This window comes from Equus asinus, chromosome 11 (genome assembly GCF_041296235.1).
Source record: "Equus asinus isolate D_3611 breed Donkey chromosome 11, EquAss-T2T_v2, whole genome shotgun sequence".
Lineage (NCBI taxonomy): Eukaryota > Metazoa > Chordata > Mammalia > Perissodactyla > Equidae > Equus > Equus asinus.
Window position 1 is genome coordinate 17,316,760 of NC_091800.1, and position 18,447 is coordinate 17,335,206.

General features: G+C 36.6%; 1 protein-coding gene across 1 annotated transcript in view; it reads right to left on the reverse strand.

Annotated features, from left to right (window-relative positions):
• The window catches only part of SOHLH2 (spermatogenesis and oogenesis specific basic helix-loop-helix 2), a 52,223-nt gene that overhangs the window by 26,646 nt on the left and 7,130 nt on the right, over window positions 1-18,447 (reverse strand). The window contains exons 2-6 of the mRNA XM_070520529.1: window positions 12,606-12,820; window positions 3,757-3,818; window positions 3,570-3,674; window positions 1,932-2,031; window positions 10-120 (exon numbers count right to left, since the gene is read on the reverse strand). Of these exons, the coding sequence (XP_070376630.1) occupies window positions 10-120; window positions 1,932-2,031; window positions 3,570-3,674; window positions 3,757-3,818; window positions 12,606-12,820 (593 nt within the window). The remainder of the gene's footprint in view (window positions 1-9; window positions 121-1,931; window positions 2,032-3,569; window positions 3,675-3,756; window positions 3,819-12,605; window positions 12,821-18,447) is intronic.

Below are 18,447 nucleotides of genomic sequence, written 5' to 3' on the forward strand. Positions count from 1 at the left end.
ATAATTCACCTTCTCAGCTTTTCCTTGCTTGAATGAAGAAGAGAAATCTTTTTGCTTTTCTCAAAATCTGACAATGGAGCCTTTAGTTCAAGCCCAAAGTCATTTCTTAGAGATTCAGAGCTGGAAATGAGAGAAATCATATTGTGCATTTAAGAGGAATATTCTCAGGTAATGTTAAACAAAAGCACAGATACACTATCAAAGGGCACCTCTCGAAGTCTCTTGCTTCATAGAAAGGTGCAGTAAATATCAAAGCACTTTACCTTTCGTATTGGGACAAGATATTTTATTTCAAAATTTCAAAAGAATTTATTAGCAAGATCTTCATAAATTCAATGATGGATCAAAATTCTAAAATATACTGAAAAAGAATAACAGATACAGGGGAGTAAAATATTCTGACCCTACTGATTACAACTATCCCAAGTTATCTGATTGCATCTAAAGGAATTACAGGAAAAAAGCAGAAAGGACGAGAGGGTCAAGATGCACCATTCCAACTTGATCAGCAAAGGGCAGGTTCCCCCCATTTAAAAATGTGTCATTTAATGAACATTTTTCTAGAACTTCTCCAAGCATTTTGATTGATTTTTAAAAACAATATTTCCCCAATAAATTTACAAACTAATATTATCTCCTTTATCCCAAGGGACATAACTTGATTTGAAAATCTACGTTTATTTATAGTGGTAGGATTCTGAGGAAAAACAAAGAAAGATTCTAGATGAGGAGGGCTCCAAAAAGTAGTTGCAAGTAATACAAAAAAATTATCAAGTCTTCCAAAACCCTTCCCCACCTCATATCCCAGAGAAGGTGTAATACAGTACAGTCATGCAGCCCTTAACGGCAGGGTGTGCTCTGAGAAATGTGTTTCGAGGTGATTTTGTCATTGTGTCAACATCACAGAGTGTACTTACACAAACCTAGATGACACAGCCCACTACACACGTAGGCTATATGGCACTAATCTTACGGGGCCACTGTCGTATATGTGGACTCCTGTTGACAGAAACATCGCTACATGGTGTGTGACTGTAAATCTCTTTGAGGTTATAATGTTAAATAAAATCAAGAAAGCTGTTGACATCTCTGCACTACTTAAACGAGTGCATCTTTGGTTTAACCATACTTAGTGGTTGCCAAGTCTCTACCTTGTTCAAAATAGTAGATGGTCACATTTCTACAAATAGTTGGTCACATTCTACAAATTCCAGAAGTGACTGACTCAAAATTCCCATCATCATCACTCATATCCTCAGCAGTTATGCGCTATTTAAAACCTCCTTGGAAATCAGCAGAAAATGAAGTGAAGAACTTCACAAAAATTGAATTTTTATAGACATACAATGCTAGCATTGGAAGGTCTGACCCCCAGTTCAACTGCCTATCCAACAGAGGGTTGTTTTCAATAACTGAGGGAACAGGTTCATGAGCTCAAAAAAGACTTCAGGGAGAAGCTTAGTGCTAGATGGATAAGAGCTGAGGCTGCTCTTCTCTGTTTAAATACTGAGGTTATATGTAAAAGTTTTGTTTGAAGATTCCACTCTTAAAAACGTTTGAACACCACTACTATTATTTAACTTTGATTAGTGATAACCTAGACTCTAACACACCCAGTGATGGGAAACTTACTACCTTACAATTCACCCCGCTCCCCTGTGGTCAACTCTCATTGTTAGGAAGTGCTTCCTTACAGTGTGTTGAATGCTTCTGTGATGTGTTCCCATAGTCCCAGCTCAGGATTCTGAAATACAGAAAAACTTGCATCCCTCTTCCACAAAATAGCCTATTTTTTCTTTTGTATCACCCCCCACCCTCCCCACCCAGCACTTGAGCTAGGGTTCCACCATCAATAAGTTCTTCAGAAATTTTTTTAATTAAATGTACACAGTAAAAATTGCTATTATGAAAAAAGTGAAAAAAAACCTAACCAAGCAAAGAGATCAGTAGAAAAATATCCCAGGTGTTCGCTGCAGGACTTCTGCAGGGACAATCCAAGTTCTTCCGGCTTCACAGAATTTTCATTCTTCACTGAAAGTTTTAAAAGGGACCATTTTAATTCTAAAATCATTGATGGGGATGATGTTAATCACACATACAAGCCCCAATTAAAAGCAATTCTCACTTTTTACTCAGATTTTACAAAGCAGTATTTTTAAAACATTAAGTATTTTATAGATTTCAGCCTGTGAAGCATAAAACCACCCAGGTTAGAAAGAAAAATTAAAATAATACATACTATTTACCCCAGGACATCCTCTTTCAACAAGATTCTAGTGACTTAGCCATAAGTGTGCACAAAACACATTCAACTGAGTTCACTTCTTAAGTTCTTATTCACAGGTGAACAGCAGAAACAGAAAATATGTATGAGTCTTAGTAAGCAGCTGCCTTGTTAAAATATGGGATCTGATGGTTTTGTTGGTTTTCTTTTTGCAGCTGCTCATCCTCAGAGCAAAGATGAGATGAGTGGAAGCAGACATGGTTATGACCAATGGGAAGGGTGCTAGACAGGTGGTAATGAGCAGCTGCTCTATTTCCACTGAGAAAAATAAGAAGAGGTGACAACAAGGACTTTGGTCACCACCACTAGCCATTTCCAGGAAGAACTCTGACACTGCAAGGGCTGGGAGCCATCGGAATGTTGAAAAACAGACTCACTAATCTTCCCTGAATATTAAAAAAGAACATAAAAAAAAAGGAGAGGTGTACTGAATCCTGTATCATCCGGAGTATGCACTTACAGAGAACAATCCTGAAAGCGTCTTTCAGGCCTATTTTAAGAAAAATTTCATCTTAATTTTAAAAGATTTCCTAGCTGGTATCCCAGACCTATAAATAAATAATATAAGACCATAAATAGCCAATGTCCAACAATGATTCCAGTAGAATTTAATTCTAGAAATTGCAGTCTGTCCTTTTACAAACCAAATTAAAGCTAATTTAATTAGCTTAAGTGTTTAGATGCTGCTGATACGCATAATACAATATAGGTGAGTAGAGTTTAGAAATGTGAGGTCTAATTGAAGGATTGACATTAATTATCTGTGTCTAAAAATCTAAAACAGAAAGGATAACTACCTTATTAACTTAAAGAAGTAAAATAATTTATATGCAAGTATTTGCAAAGCAGAAAGTACGATATAAATGAAGGTTAGTGGCCCTTGCTTTTAGACAATCATAAGATGATAGCAGGATTGATTCTATCTGAATGACTAAGAAACGATGGTGAGTAGCTAGGCCACCAAAAACAAAGTAACACAATCTCTCCACTGGAAAAAAAAAAAATCTATGCCTACCACCCTACTCTATTTGTCCTTGTGCAACACATTTTAAACTGTGAAGATGTAAATTTTTTCCTCACAGGTAGAGAACATATGTTTCTCTTTATTTTATTTGCACTTGTTTTCTTCAGACTGTAAATAGCAGGGGTTACACGTTCTTTACAGTATACAGCAAACAGTTAATCCTTAGCAAATGAACGGCATACGTGGAAAACCAACCATAAAAGGTATAAATATAGTTTTTGTAGAATTTTTCAAACTTTTGGAAATTTGTTTTGCACTCACCAGTATTTGAGAAATATGTTTTCCAGTATTTTACCACAATACTCATTTTTTCCATTGTCAGTGGTTCAGTTAAAGTAATATCAGCTCCGTGCCCTGAAATACAACCTAAGAATCTTTGCGTTAAACACTGACCTTATATGATCTCTCTTTGGAAGAAAAACAAATAATGCATCCAGCAGGCACATACCTTTAAAATTTTCAGGGATTATAAAAACAAACAGCAAATGTGTATTTTTCTTCTTGCCAAGTCTAAGAGGAAAAAAAAGTTAATATGAAAGAAAAATCATCATTCCAAAACTTGGGATTCAATAGTTTAGCTAATGAGGAACTAAATTAGAGTGATTTTCATTATATCTTAGAATTTAAACTGATGGCATTAATATGGAAATTTAGTAAAAGTAGCATCTCGAATCAGTGAGGGAAAAGATCTTTTTCTTTTTTTTTTTTTTTTACAGCTTATAAGGAAAGGGACTATATTTTTATTTCATACAACTGCATAAGGAGAATTCTGAAGTGAGTGGCTGGGATGGGCAGGACAGTCACAGATTAATTGAGAAATGCAAGGGAGGGGGAGACTCTCCTGAAACTAATATTTACTCTGTTTAAAGCTTTATTTATAATAGATGTTTAAGGCTCTCTGTTTCAGTTTAACGGGCAAGGAAATCTAAATTCTGAGTCTTTACTCAAACCCACGGCTTCCCTGAGCAGAAGTTCACTCTGTTAATAAGAAGAGTCTTTCTGTGATTCGTATCTATGGCCCACTAACGCCTGGTTCTTTACAACTGGGGAAAGAGTAAATGAGAGAATAGGCGATGTTTTAAAAATAAACTTTTAGAATAATTTTATATTAACAGAAAAAATATGAAAATAGGAGAGAGTTCCCATACATCCTGAACTCAATTTCCTGTATTGCTAACATCTAACATTAGCATGGCACATTTTTCACAATTAATGAGCCAATATTGATACATTATTATTAATTTAAGTTCATACTTTATTCAGATTTCCTCAGTGTTTACATAACATACTCTTTTGTTCTGTTCCAGGATCCCATTATATTTAGTCATCATGTCTCCTAGGCTCCCCAGGACTGTGACACTTTTGCTAACCTTGTTTTTGATGATCTTGACAGTTTTGAGAATACTACTCAGGTATTAGGTGGAATGTAAGATGGACCACTTTTATTCTTGCTTTAAGAAAAATGAGCCTAACTCTTAAGCAGATTCTTGATCTAACTACCAGTTTACAAGCAATTTAAGGAAAAGAATATTTTAAAGAATGTTATGGGGAGGAAATCAGCAAAATCCAGCATGTGGGAAATTCTATAAGACAAATGACTGCTTTTTTAAAACATATATAAATAAAGAGCAAGACAAAATGAATAAAACAGAAGGAAGGGAACATTAAATCCTGATTTACACAAACTCCCAGTTTAAAAAAGAAATCGTAAGATAATACAAAAGAAATTTGAATACAATTGGATACAATTGGATATTTGACAATATTAAGGAATTGTTATGAATTTTTAGGTGTGATATTGGTATTGTGGTTATTTTTTTTAAGACTCCTTATCTTAGAGAGGTATCTATTAAACTATTTATGCACGAAAGGAAATGAAGTCTTAGATTTGCTTTAGAGTGATCCACCAGTGAGCAGGGGTGAGAGGGAGGAGAAGGAGGTGTGGGAGAGGGCAGAGATGGAGTAAGACTGGCCATCTGTTGATAACTGTTAAAGTGGCATTATGGGTATATGGAAGTTCATTACACTATTGTCTCCACTTTTATATGCTTGAAAATTTCCTAAATAAAACAAAAAAAAATTGGGGCATTATTTTTAACTACACTTAGGAGTCCAGTAAGTTGGAATTTCTGATAATTTGATGGATACTGAGCATTAGCATCAGCTAAAAGAAAATGATTTTCCAAGGAGAATATTACTGTGAAGCAGAATTTAACAAGAACAGCTAAAACTGCTTAAGAAAAACAAACTATTCTTAAATCTATAAAGCATCATTTATTAGTGTGTGGTTATACATTGTTATTATTTAGTCTTTAAAGCAAGACCTGGAAGAACCCCGACTGCATAATATTGTTAGGTTATCTTATATATGCATTTGAAAGTAAATTTATATTATTCTGTATTCTAAATTACATTATATATAATTTATATATCTGAGTCAACTATATTGAGAACCTACCCTGTGCTAAGCTCCAGAGAATATCGTCAACAGACAGAAAGACAAGCTCCCTGATCTCAAGGAGTTACAGTTTCTTGGGGAGGACAGACATTGAACAAATTACCATAGATAATTAATTAAGTGGCCAAATATTTGTGCCCAGTGCTGTGAAGGAAAGCCATACGGTCCAATGGGAGCACATGGGCACCAACGTGCTCTGCCGCCTCAGAGAGGCTCCCAGGCAGAAATGCCTCAGCAGCTGGCTAGGAGTTTGCCACATGAAAGTTAGGGACTGGGAGAAGGGCAGGAAGCAGATAAGCAATAAAGTACATTCTGGGCAAAGGGAAGAGCAGGTGCATAGGCCTTGGGGTGTAGAGAACAGGTGAGTTTGAGAAAGTGAAGATGTTCAAGATGGCCCTAGCACAGAGCGTCTGATGGAGACACATCTAAGATGAGACCAGAGAGGTAGATAGGGCTGGAGTCTGACTACAGTAGGCCTCTTAGGCCAAATTAAAGATTTGGTATTTAATTAAAATAAGCAATATGAAACTATTAAACTTGGGAGTAACATGATTATATTTACATTTTAGAAAGACCACTCTGCCTATGGTAGGATGGATTGACAAGGGTGGCACAGGGTGGATTTGAGAGAACATATTGTGATTATCCAGGCAAGAGCTGATGGTAGAAAGGAGTAACATAACCAAGAACTTCCTCTAAAAAAGAAATAACTCACGATATTTACTAAGTTAATTACTTCACATAAGCAGGATATTGCTAAAATTCACCCAGTTGAGGTCTATTCAGGCTTAATTCTGTTCTATGAATTCTGAGGAGTTTGGGCTGAAAGAGAAGAAAGGAAAGAATGAATGGTTTCTATAAGGAAATGAGAAGCTCAGGCAGAAGTACTACCATCAAAATAGGCCTATGTGAGAAGGAGGACAGGATTTGACTGAGTGTGGTGGCAAGAGAGTCATATTAGTATGTTGGGGTGGGTGGCATGGTGGGAATGGAGTGACAAGAATGACACCTACCACAATGTAAGCATTTCATATATATTTTTTAAGTGATAAAAAAGTGTGGGGTATAATGGAGGTATGGATAAGAGGATGAGGAAAGAGAGGTAGAAGAGAAAAGTGCACTGAACAGACAGGATCACTGAAAGAAACTTATTGGGTAGTTTAGTCCAACTTTTGAAATAAAAATACTTTGCAGATTCACAAAAAAATTAATTATCATAAGTTTAAAAAGTCTAGAATCAGAAGATTTTTTAAAAAACCGATTCTTTGCTTTCAGAAATAGTCCTGTGTCTATTTTTTTAAATTTTATAAGTTGATTTTACTGACATGAAAATAAGTTAGATTTGGATATATGGATTTATATGCCCTCACGAATTTTGAATTTCAAGCCTTACATCAGACAGAGTTGGAATTCCTGGACTTTTTGCCATTAGCACAGAATCAATTACCAACCCAAACACTTCCCCTGCCAGTGGAGCCCTAACTGTAGAGCTGGACAGGAACTCCAGTGATCAATGCAGTTCCCAGAATCCAACACTCTGGTCTGAAGCTCAGCTGCTCATTCACATTCTCTACAAATCAATAAGCTAAAAGAGTTTCTAATTTCCAGGATGACCAAAAAAAGGTCCTCTTTCTAATGAAACAGAATTGTTCCTTAAAACAAAACTAAGCAACACAAAAACAAAACAAAGATCCCCTTTATTCACCTCAACTAATGTCACTTTTTCTCCCATATACTAAAACCAAATTGCAGGTTCCGAGACCTTATGAGTACCTTTCTCAATTGAAGTCCCTTGGGTTTTAAAAAATTCGCAGTTCATTGGGGGACAACTCATTTCTCCTCAGGTTTCACAGAATACACGTTTAACTATCATGGTGGTTCCTGAGACTATACTCCACATACGAAATTGGATATTGATATTCTAGTGTCCATTCCTATGCCTGCCTCCGTTCTCTCTGGAACTGGGGGCAGCCATAAGCTCAAACTGCAACAGTACCCAATCCTGGTCTTGCCCCCACCCTCAGATTTGGTCCCTAGTAACTGAAAAAAATAATGATCACACAGAAGTCTTTTGAGCTGAGTTGTACCCTTTGCTGACCAAAGAACCTCAGGAAAGTCCTTGCCTCTGAAAGTTATCATCTAATCAGAGGACCAAAGCGTTCTTATATGTCCCTATAAAGCCAGAGGAAATTTCTAGAAGCAAAAAGACTTCAAGGGACAAAAGCCAGTGTCATGTTTGTGTTGCGGCCATCTTGAGTACAGTTACCCATTATGCTGTCTGTGGACCCAATGCAGCCACAATAACCTGGTGCCGCCTATTTGGGACTCGTAACAAATACTGTTGTTATTTACTTAATTAATTAAAAAAAAATTTTCGGTAAGAAAATTGAGAGTTCTACCATAAACATGTAAACACTGAGTTCACTTGCTATTAATAGGACACCTGTGATAAAATTTAGTGAGTCCTGAGAGTGTCCTCTGGTCAACAGTGAAGGCTGGTGCACCCTCCTCCCTATGCTGTTTGTCAGAAGAACACCTTCTGTGAACCTCCTAAGTCAGCTTCACCGCATGACATGATGCTAGAAATGTTAAAGATCTAGAATTTTCCTCAGTTCCTATTTACACCCACCATCGGTTTACAGAATAACGTTTTTAGTAAAACTACTTAGATGTTTTGTCGTTATTGTGTTGATTGTCAAGTGTTCAGGGGACTAGGTCATGCAAACTGGCTAATAAGACTTACTGAGTTGCACTGTCAGGTCAAGGATGTTTGGGAATTGGGGACGTAAAAGGACAATTTGTTAGATCCCCGTGGCTCACAAGATTGGATTTTCTTAGGGAAAGAATAAGTTAACAGATTAGACAATGGAAACTACATGAGGAAAATGAAATCAGATCCAAATTTGATTTGTAGACTGAGCAGATGGAACCACATTCCACATTCTTTTCCTATTGCTGAACTGCTCTGAGCTCGTGAGAATCACAGAATTTTAAGAACTGTAGAGACGTTTCATGGAACAGAAAATCACAATTTCAGACAGGATCCATACAATGTTGATGGATTTGAAACGTATTTTAATTTTGTTTTCCTAAAGATTGGCACCTGAGCTAACATCTGTTGCCCATCTTTTTTTTTTTTCCCTCTTCTTCTCCCCAAAGCCTCCCAGTACATAGAAGTATATTCTAGCTGTAGATCTTCTGGTTGTGCTATGTGGGACGCCACCTCAGCATGGCCTGATGAGCGGTGCCACATCCGCGCCCAGGATCTGCACTGGCGAAACCCGGGGCCGCCGAAGTGGAGCACATGAACTTAACCACTCAGCCACAGGGCTGGCCCCCATATTTCAATTTTTTGTACCTGTCTTTGGAAGATAAAGTGTCAGGATGTACCTGAATTATCAAGTATCTGCCCTTTGAGTGTGGCTCAATTTTGAGAGCTCACTTAAGCCAAGAGTCAACTATCTCTGGAATTCTGGAGCCAAGCATAGGAACCCAAGACTATCTTAAAACATTTTACCACTGGGTAGTGTTTGAGTTCATCTGGCTCAACAAAAATGTGTTCATGAAATGAAACCAAATTGGGGAGTACTATTAAGAAAGTTACCCTACAACTGAGATGCACTATAATTCTTGAGAATATCAGTCTGTAAAGTACCAATATTTTTATGAATTGTTAAAAGTGATCAATGATTAGCTCAAAGCAGAAAACTAGTTTTTCTAGAAGAAGAAATTTTCTCTTTTTTAGTGAGGAAGATTGGTCCTGAGGTAACATCTTTGCTGATCTTCCCGTTTTTTTTTTTTGAGGAAGATTAGCCCTGAGCTAACTATTGCCAATCCTCCTCTTCTTGCTGAGGAAGCCTGGTCCTGAGCTAACATCTGTGCCCATCTTCCTCTACTTTATATGTGGGACGCCTACCACAGCATGGCGTGCAAAGCAGTGCCATGTCCGCACCTGGGATCCGAACCAGCAAACCCCAGGCCGCTGAGAAGCAGAACGAGTGTACTTAACCGCTGTGCCACCGGCCCGGCCTCAATCTTCCCCTTTTTGCATGGGGAAGATTGTCCCTGAGCTAACATCTGTGCCAGTCTTCTTCTATTTTGTATGTGGGATGCTGCCACAGAATGGCTTGATGAATGGTGTAGGTCTGCACCCGGGATTCAAACCTGCACACCCCAGGACGCCAAAGTAAAGTGTGCGCACTTAACCTCTATGCCACTGGGCTGGCCTCTATAAGAATAAATTTGAGAATCTTTTTAAGAAAGTTTCTGACATTTTATTCCAAAATAAACCCAATGGTACAGTTATCAGGCTATACTTCATTCTTATTTTCAATAGAAATCCATGTATCTTAAGATAGATAGATTTGTGATCATGAGCTCTAATAGTGAAAATAAGTGTGGACACTTCTACTCCACAGTAAATTCCTCATTCCCTGGAAGGGCACATAAAATGCCCAGAGAGAGAAGACTAAGGTAAACAGCTGCATGTTTTCCTAGATTTATCCTGATTTTGAGATATTACAAAACAATAACAAACATCTAAGAGGAAAAAAATCTAAAATACAGCAGAAGAAAAGCTGAACCAAGACTTTTCCTTTTGGTTTAGTCATTAAATGTTAACTCAAACTCAAAAGATACAGTGCTTTAGGAAAGATACAGGTTTAAGTGCCTTATAAATGGGGCAGTATGTGTATAGGACTCAGGCCCCAAGAAAAACTATAGGTTCAAAAATACAAACATATTCTACAAGGGTCTGAATAATTCATGAATCATAAACTCATAACAGTTCTGAGGACAAAAAAAGGGAATTTCAGAGACACTTCTAGCCTCTGAGGCAGAATCATGAAAGGCACAGCTTCCACAAAGAAAGCTTTGTCCCCTTTTCAGAGAGGAACACAAAAGCTAGAACTCAACTGCCTGCCCTAGAATGGCATTTCTCCCACTTATCCACAGTCACACCTACAGCAAGGTATCAGATACCTGCTATCAGTCAAGACCTATGCTGGGTATCGGGAATAGCGTAATAAGAGGCAAGAAAAACAAATTCAGGTGTACTCCACAAATTACCCTTTTTTCTTTTCAACCATTGCTTTTACAGCAGAATAGTAGAACTACCATTTGCATGTGCGTACATTTAGTAGCTTTACCTACCTTCTTTTCCGTGCTAGGAGATCTTAAGCTTTGTTATTCGGAGCAAAGAAAGTAGCAGTGTTGAGAACCCACAGAGGTGAGTATCAGACAGGAAGTTCTCTCCTCTAACCCCCGGCTTTTAGTTACTGTGACTAGACATAAAGCTTGTTCTTAAACAGAATGTTACCGCTATCCTGTTCAAAATGTAGCTTCAGCAATGAGCAAATACAAAGCCTTTCCTGCACTCGGAGAGGCACAGCTAGGATCCCACTTTTGGAACGTAGAGAGAGATCAGCCAGACTGATTTGTCCAGGGCTCTCCCAACACCATAAGTATGTTTACTTCCTCCTAAGCTTGGCACATACTGAATCTCAGAGGTGGAAAAGAAGGGGCTTCAAAATAGAAGCCAAACAATTACAGGCTTCTAGAAAGAACAGAAGGGAAAAGTAAACAGTTCCAGTCTGAGTTGTATGAAAATAAGCCATGTGGTCTCAGTCAAGTCCTCAGCCTCAGTTTTCTAATCTGTCAGGTAGGGATGATGAAACACTGCTCTACCTGCCTCATAAAGCTGTTGTAAAAATTTTTAAATATTATGTAAATGAGACATTATTATGAGCCGTCGACCAGGGGCACTCTATCTATAGGAGGTTTTTTTTTTAAGGTAAGCAATAAAGTAGGCATATCTTCAGAAGGACGATAGTTTACAACATGTTTTGGAAGTGAAATCCACTTTGAGGCAGTTTGCCTGGCTTGTTTAGAGTTCATATTCCCAGTGGAAAGCCAAAAGAAATGCAGAAGACCAACTGTTCTAAGAAATCCCAGGAGCAGTGTCTGTCTGTCCGTCTCTCTCTTTACCAAGTAAACAGTGGCTTTGTCTTCTTGCCATTCCAACCTTTCTTTTCCCCTAACAGAATATGCTTGCTCCTTTTTATTCAGGGATCACAGTTACCTCTGAACTTTCTCCTTTAGTCTAGAAGGGTCTGTTCTATAATTATGAGAAGTCCTTCATATCCCAATATTATCTACCATTACACTTTCTCTATCAAGTCTTCTCGTGGAAGGGGAACAAATTCATTCTGACCTAATCCTGTTCAGAAACACCCCAAATGGGTCAAAATCTTATGTAGTCATATATGGAAGAACCTAACTCTCTCCACTAGACTCCAGATCTCCAGAGTGGACTGGGTCAAACAGAAGCAGAACTTCTGTGGAGCTGCAAGATAAACAAGAATACTGGAAGCAGTGTTGATCCGGACTCAATGGACCCAGAGAGCTTCAGAGCTCTTGCACATCTTAAAAGAGACACCTTCAGGCCACAGTTAACATGACATGGAGCTCAGAGTGCTCACCTGCTTTAGTATCTGCCATAACAACTAATGAACTCTGAAGAGATGGGCCATTTTAATGACATACTTATTAAAAAGTAGCACCTATGGCATAAAGGTAAGCATTATATACCAAGTAAATTTCAGTGAACAATTAACCCTTACATTCTCACCCACACCTATTACTTTTTAAGTTAAAATGATAATTTTTATAATAGTATGTCAAACTAGCAATAAAAGCAACGTATGTAGATTCTGCCCATGAAAATGTCCCTCATCTTAAAAATTAAAGTAGAAATAGCATCATCTCTTATGGATTTTTGTAGAAATAGGCTTTAATAAAAACTATCCTAAAGATACAGAGTCAAGGTGTTTGGAGTTTACCTAATTAGTCGGACAGTTTCCAGTTCCTCGGCCGTCGGTAAAGAAGTCATCTTCAGGAAAAGCATGTTGAAGGTGCAGTCATTCAGAAGCACAGCTGCCTTCTTCACATCACTGATGGTGATGGTGACTTCTGCTGTATTCGAAAAGAATTTCTGTGCAGTGTCAGCCAGGTACTGAACAGTGACGTCTCCAACTAATAAGAGGTCTATTTTTGCCTGAAAGACAAGAAAAAAAAGCAGAAGTGCCACATAATTATTATTTGGGAACAGAGAAAATGTCATGTATCAGAGGAAAAAATAAGTAAAGGCTACAAATAACACAATGACTGACTATATAGCTGGACTGAATGGTCAACTATAAGTACCTCAAGGCCAGGAACTATTAATTTCAAGTCCTCAGGACCTAGGATAGTCAACGGATCTGAAGGTCGTGCTATTTTTAAAAGTTTTGCCTACAAATACTATTCCCCAGTGGCTTTCCTGCAAGTTTCTCTCTTGTCCTATTAACAATACACAGGATTCTTATGGCCCAGTTTCCCAATCCCCTGTCCTGCTGGAAAATCTGTTCACTAATGAGAGAACCAAACTGGTGACTCTCTCAAACTATTTTTTGGACTCTTTCACACTATTTTGATGAAACACACATTCCATACAACAGAGTAAGATCTAAATTCCCAAATCCTAAGAAACTCTCAAATAAAGTCCTTTGTTTACATGGAATATACATGATATTCACATCCCAACATTAGGAACTAAAAAGCCTCTTTATTTCCATTTGGGGATATTTTCAAATATAGTCAGTTGGGAAAAATATAATTTCCATCTTCATCTTCTATTTCTCTCTGTTTTATTCTCTACAGCTACTGAACACAATCCACTGAAAGTGTCAAAGAATGGAGATGCCTGAATTAATAGAAACAGTTGGAAATGCCAGGCCATAGACAGCTCCACATGAGAAAACAGATTTGGGAGTTGACCAGAGTTGAAGCCAAAAGAAGTGGGTGAAGGAGTTGGAAATACCTGTACAAAAAGAAAGGCAGCTCGCCAAAGACACAACCCTGCAGGGCAGAATGCTGGCACAGGTGGCCCACCATGGGGTGCACCTCCCCTTTCAGCCTGGTTTCTCAAGGGCTGCTGGAAAGAAAACGTGAGGCGCAAGAAACTAGGTGAGTTCAAAGTAAGCAAAGCTTGTGTACTTCTCACTTCTATCTACCTGCTAATTTTCTTCCTTCTTTTGTTAAAAAAAAAAAAATAGTGAGTCTTCCCGTACCCATCTCTCATATCCTAATTCAGTTCCCTCCCTAGAAGCAACCACTGTCAAGAGTTTGATCTATATTCTGTCAGATAATTTCTACGTCAAACACATAAGTATAATGTGCATGCACATAGATAGCTTTTTTCATAAATAGGATATTATATTTTTAAAAGTGAGTTGCTTTTCTCACTTAATACAGTTCAACAACTCCTTAAAAATGCTGGTTCGCCGGGAACATTCTTTCTCATTTTTCAGGATGTTTTGATTTATTCTTTGAAACACGTTTTTTATCATTTGTTGTGATCTGAGGAGGAAGGAGAACATGTGCTCCTCTGTCACCTTGATCCAATGTCCCTCATTTATGATGATGATAATGTATTGAACCATTCTCCTAATGCTGGATTTTGATGTTATTACAATGCTGCGATGAACACCTTTATAAATATATCTTTGTGCAAATAAGCATATATCTTAGAGACAAAATTGTAAGATCAGAAGGTAAGTTTTTGCTTTTGCTTTTCAACTTAATGCCAAACTGTTGTCCACAAAAGATACAAAAATTTATGTCCCCACCAAGTGCATCTGGGTACCTATTTCCCCAAATCCTTAGTAAGACTGATTATACTTTTTTTTATTTTTTGCCAATATGTGAGCAAAAATACCCCTCAATTTCCCCTTTCACTTGCATTTTTCTAATTAATAGTAAAGCTGAGTATCTTTTAATTTTAGTGGTGATTTCCATTTCTATTTATTGCATAGTCTACTTATGATGCTTGCCTATTTATTAACTTTGTCCACCTTCCTATTTGTTGTTTAACTTCTTCTTCTTGCTCTGGAGGAGTTTATATACATATTCTGGATATAAGTCAACTATTTTTTCCTAGTCTGTCAGGGCTTTTAACTCGGATTTTAAGGTCTCTTGTCACAAATATGTTTACTATTTAGTAACAAATCTACCAACAGTTTACTTTATGGCTTTGGTGAATTTTGTCTCGCTTTCAAAGCCATCTCTGTATTATTGAAATATGCTTTAATAGTGCATTCTAATATTTTCATGGTGTTATTTTTTACATTTAGCTTTTTATCCCATCTGGAATTTATTTGGTGATTAACGTGAGGTAGGTGTCTAATTTCATCTTTTTCAAATGCAGAGTTATCTGCCCAACAGCATTACTGAATAATTATTGAATAGGTTAAACTTCTCTCAGTATTTTGAAATGCCATATATATATACATTTGTATGTTTTTCCGGGCTTCATTCTGATCCATTGATCTCTTTGCCTACTCTTGGTTAATACCACACTGTTTAACTACTAGCTATTTATAGTATGTTTATATTTGATAGAACATATGTTTCCCTCCTTGCCGTTTTTCAATTTGGTTCTTAGATATTTTCCCACAATTTTTCTTCCAATAGAATTTTAGCATCAGCTTGTCAAGTTCCATAAGGAACCCTGTTAAAATTCTGATTACAGTTGTACCTCTGTTAAAGATTAGTTAGGGAACATCATTACTGTAGTAAGTCTCCCTATTTGGGAAGTATGACTCAGAGAATTCAGGCCTTTTTTGATGTCCTTCAGCTTTACACTTACCTTCATATAGATTTTGCATGTGTTCTCATGTGTTTATTGCTAGATATTTCAAGATTTTGGAGTCACTGTGAAGGCTTTTGTCATTGCATTCTCTGACTGATTATGGTCGACATAGAGAATGCTATTGATGTCTCTGTGAGGACTTCGCTTCAAGTACTATATAACACTCTCTATTAAGTTCCAATATGTTTTAGATGATTCTTCCAAATTTCCTAGGTAGGTAATCATACTGACTTCAAAAATAACATTTTTGTCCCTGTTTCAAGAATTTATACCTTTTATTTATTGATCTTAAAGCATTGGCTAGAACATTCAAAACAATGCTGATAGCAGAGGTGACCATGGGCATTCTCACCTTGTTCCTGACTTTAGTGGGAATATTTCAAAGGTTATTACCACTAAACATGATATGGAAGGTTTCTGGCCAATACCCTTTATCAAGTTAAAGAAGTTTCTATTTGGAGGCTAAGAATTTTAAATTAGAAATGAGCGCTGAAATTTATCAAATGCTTTTTCAAAATGGTATTATTTTTTTTCTCCTTCGATCTGTTAGGTAGTGAATTACATTAACAGATTTCCTAATGTCAAGCCATCATTGCATTGGTGGGATAAACCTATACATAATATGTAATAGATTCAATTCATTCATTCTATTTTAGATTTTGCATCTATGTGTATAAGTGAAACCAGATACAATTTTGTTGTATTGTATTGTCTTATCCGGTTTGGGTATCAGGGTTATGCCAGCCTTTAAGAATGAAAGAGAAAGCTTCAACATTATTCTATGGTCTTGACTATTTTATAAAACATAGAAATTACCTGCTTCTCAAGGTTTAAGTAAAACGTCTGTGAAATCTGGGCCTGAAGCCATTTAGAGAAGTGGATTTTAGACTACCTTTTACAGCTCCTAGTGATTACTAGTAAATTTAAGTTTTCTATCTTTTCTAAAGTGAATTTTGTTTATATTTTAAAAAATACATTCATCTATCTTTTCAAATGTATTAATTTTTAAATGCAAATAATATTTATTGTGCTGAGTTCATGCTTTTTTGTAACTAGAGGAAAATGTAATTAAATTTTTTCTATCTTCTTTTTCTAGAAATGTTTTATTAGAGACTATGTAACTGTGTGGTCCAATATGGTGGTCACAAGTGGCTATTTCAAGTCATGTTTAATTAAATTTAAAGTTTGAAATTCAGTTCAGTTACACTAGCCACATTTCAAGTGCTTGACATCCACATATGACAAGTGGCTACCGTCTCAGGAAGCATAATCACAGAGCATTTTCATTGTTGCAGAAAGTTCTATTGGACGACATAGCCCTCTAAATGGCACTTTGTCGTACCCTACAGATTTTAATATATATTGCATTCATGTTCATTCATTGCTAGTTCGTAATTTTTTATATTTCCATTTTAACCAAAGAGTTATATTAAACACCTATATAGAGATGTTTTTAATTTTCAAGAGGATAGTGGTTTTGGTTTTGATTCTCTATTTTTTTGGCTATTGACTAGTTGCTCATTTCTTATTTTAGTGCCTTGTCAATAGCAGATGCACCCTACATAACTCCTACATTTTAGAATTTGTTGATATTTTCTTTGTGGCCTGACACACAGCCAATTTCTATTAATGTTCCATGGATATTTGAAAACAATGTTATTTTCTGTTGGGCATATATTCTCTACATATCCTTTAGATCAAACTTGCTCATTGCTTTCTTGTTTATTTTGGGTCTACTTGATCTTTCAGTTCATGAGATAGATGTGTCAAAATCTTCCCTCTCTAATTATGGTTTGTCAATATATCAATTTGTCTAACTATAGAATCTATTTCTTTTCCTTTTTTTTTTTTTTTTGAGGAAGATTAGCCTTGAGCTAACTCCTGCCAATCCTCCTCTTTTTGCTGAGGAAGTCTGGCCCTGAGCTAACATCCATGCCCATCTTCCTCTACTTTATATGTTGGACGCCTACCACAGCATGGCTTGCCAAGTGGTGCCATGTCACACCCAGGATCCGGATCAGCGAACCCCGGGCCACCAAAGCGGAACATGTGCACTTAACCGCTGCACCACCAGGCCAGCTCTAGCATTTATTTCTAATTATGGGTTAGGTACATAAAGGTTCATAATAGTTATACATATTCATATATATAACTATAATATTTAATATATACCCTACATTGACCTATATTTACATAGTATATATTAATATATATAAATTCATATGTTGACAATTATATAGAGAGAAAACTATATATATGAAACATACTTCTTTGTCCTTTTAATGCTTTTCACCTGAAATTTTTATTTTTTCTGATATATGGCACTTAGTTTTTTATACCTCTTTATTTTGAGCCTTTCTACATATTTTGATTTTGTGTGAATTTTGTAAATAGCATAGATTTGAATTTTTAGGGTTTTTTTTCACAATCTGAGATTTCAGTTTTTAATATAGGAATTTAAGTAATTGATTATATTAATGGCATTAACTAATGTGATGTAATTAACTAATATTAATTAATTGTGAAACATTTACAACTTAATGAGAAATGGTCTTACTCCTTTCATTTGTTCTTTCAGGTTTCCTGTTTACTATAATTTTGTTTCTTTTTTCCCATACCTTCTGTTACGCTGATCAAATTTTCCTTTCTCTCCTGCTGCTCCTACAATACTCTGGAAGTTAAACATCTTATTTGTGTTCTTTAAGTGGCATTGGGGCCCACAATCCAGCGCTTACTTTACATGGTAAAACTTCTATCATCAAAATGTCTTTGTCTCTGAACTTTGATATCGGGCCATTTCTTCTCACGCTCAGAGTGGCAGATGCAAAGAATAAGCTGTTTTGTTTCTCTTTTGGTGCTTTTCTCTTCTGCTATGGGTTCTGATAGTTCTCTAGGATGTGTCTGTTGGCACATCCTACTTGGCACTCAGTGGATCTTTGGCTCTGGAAATTTCCTTCTTTTATTTTTTCGATAATTTCCTCCTCTCTATTGTC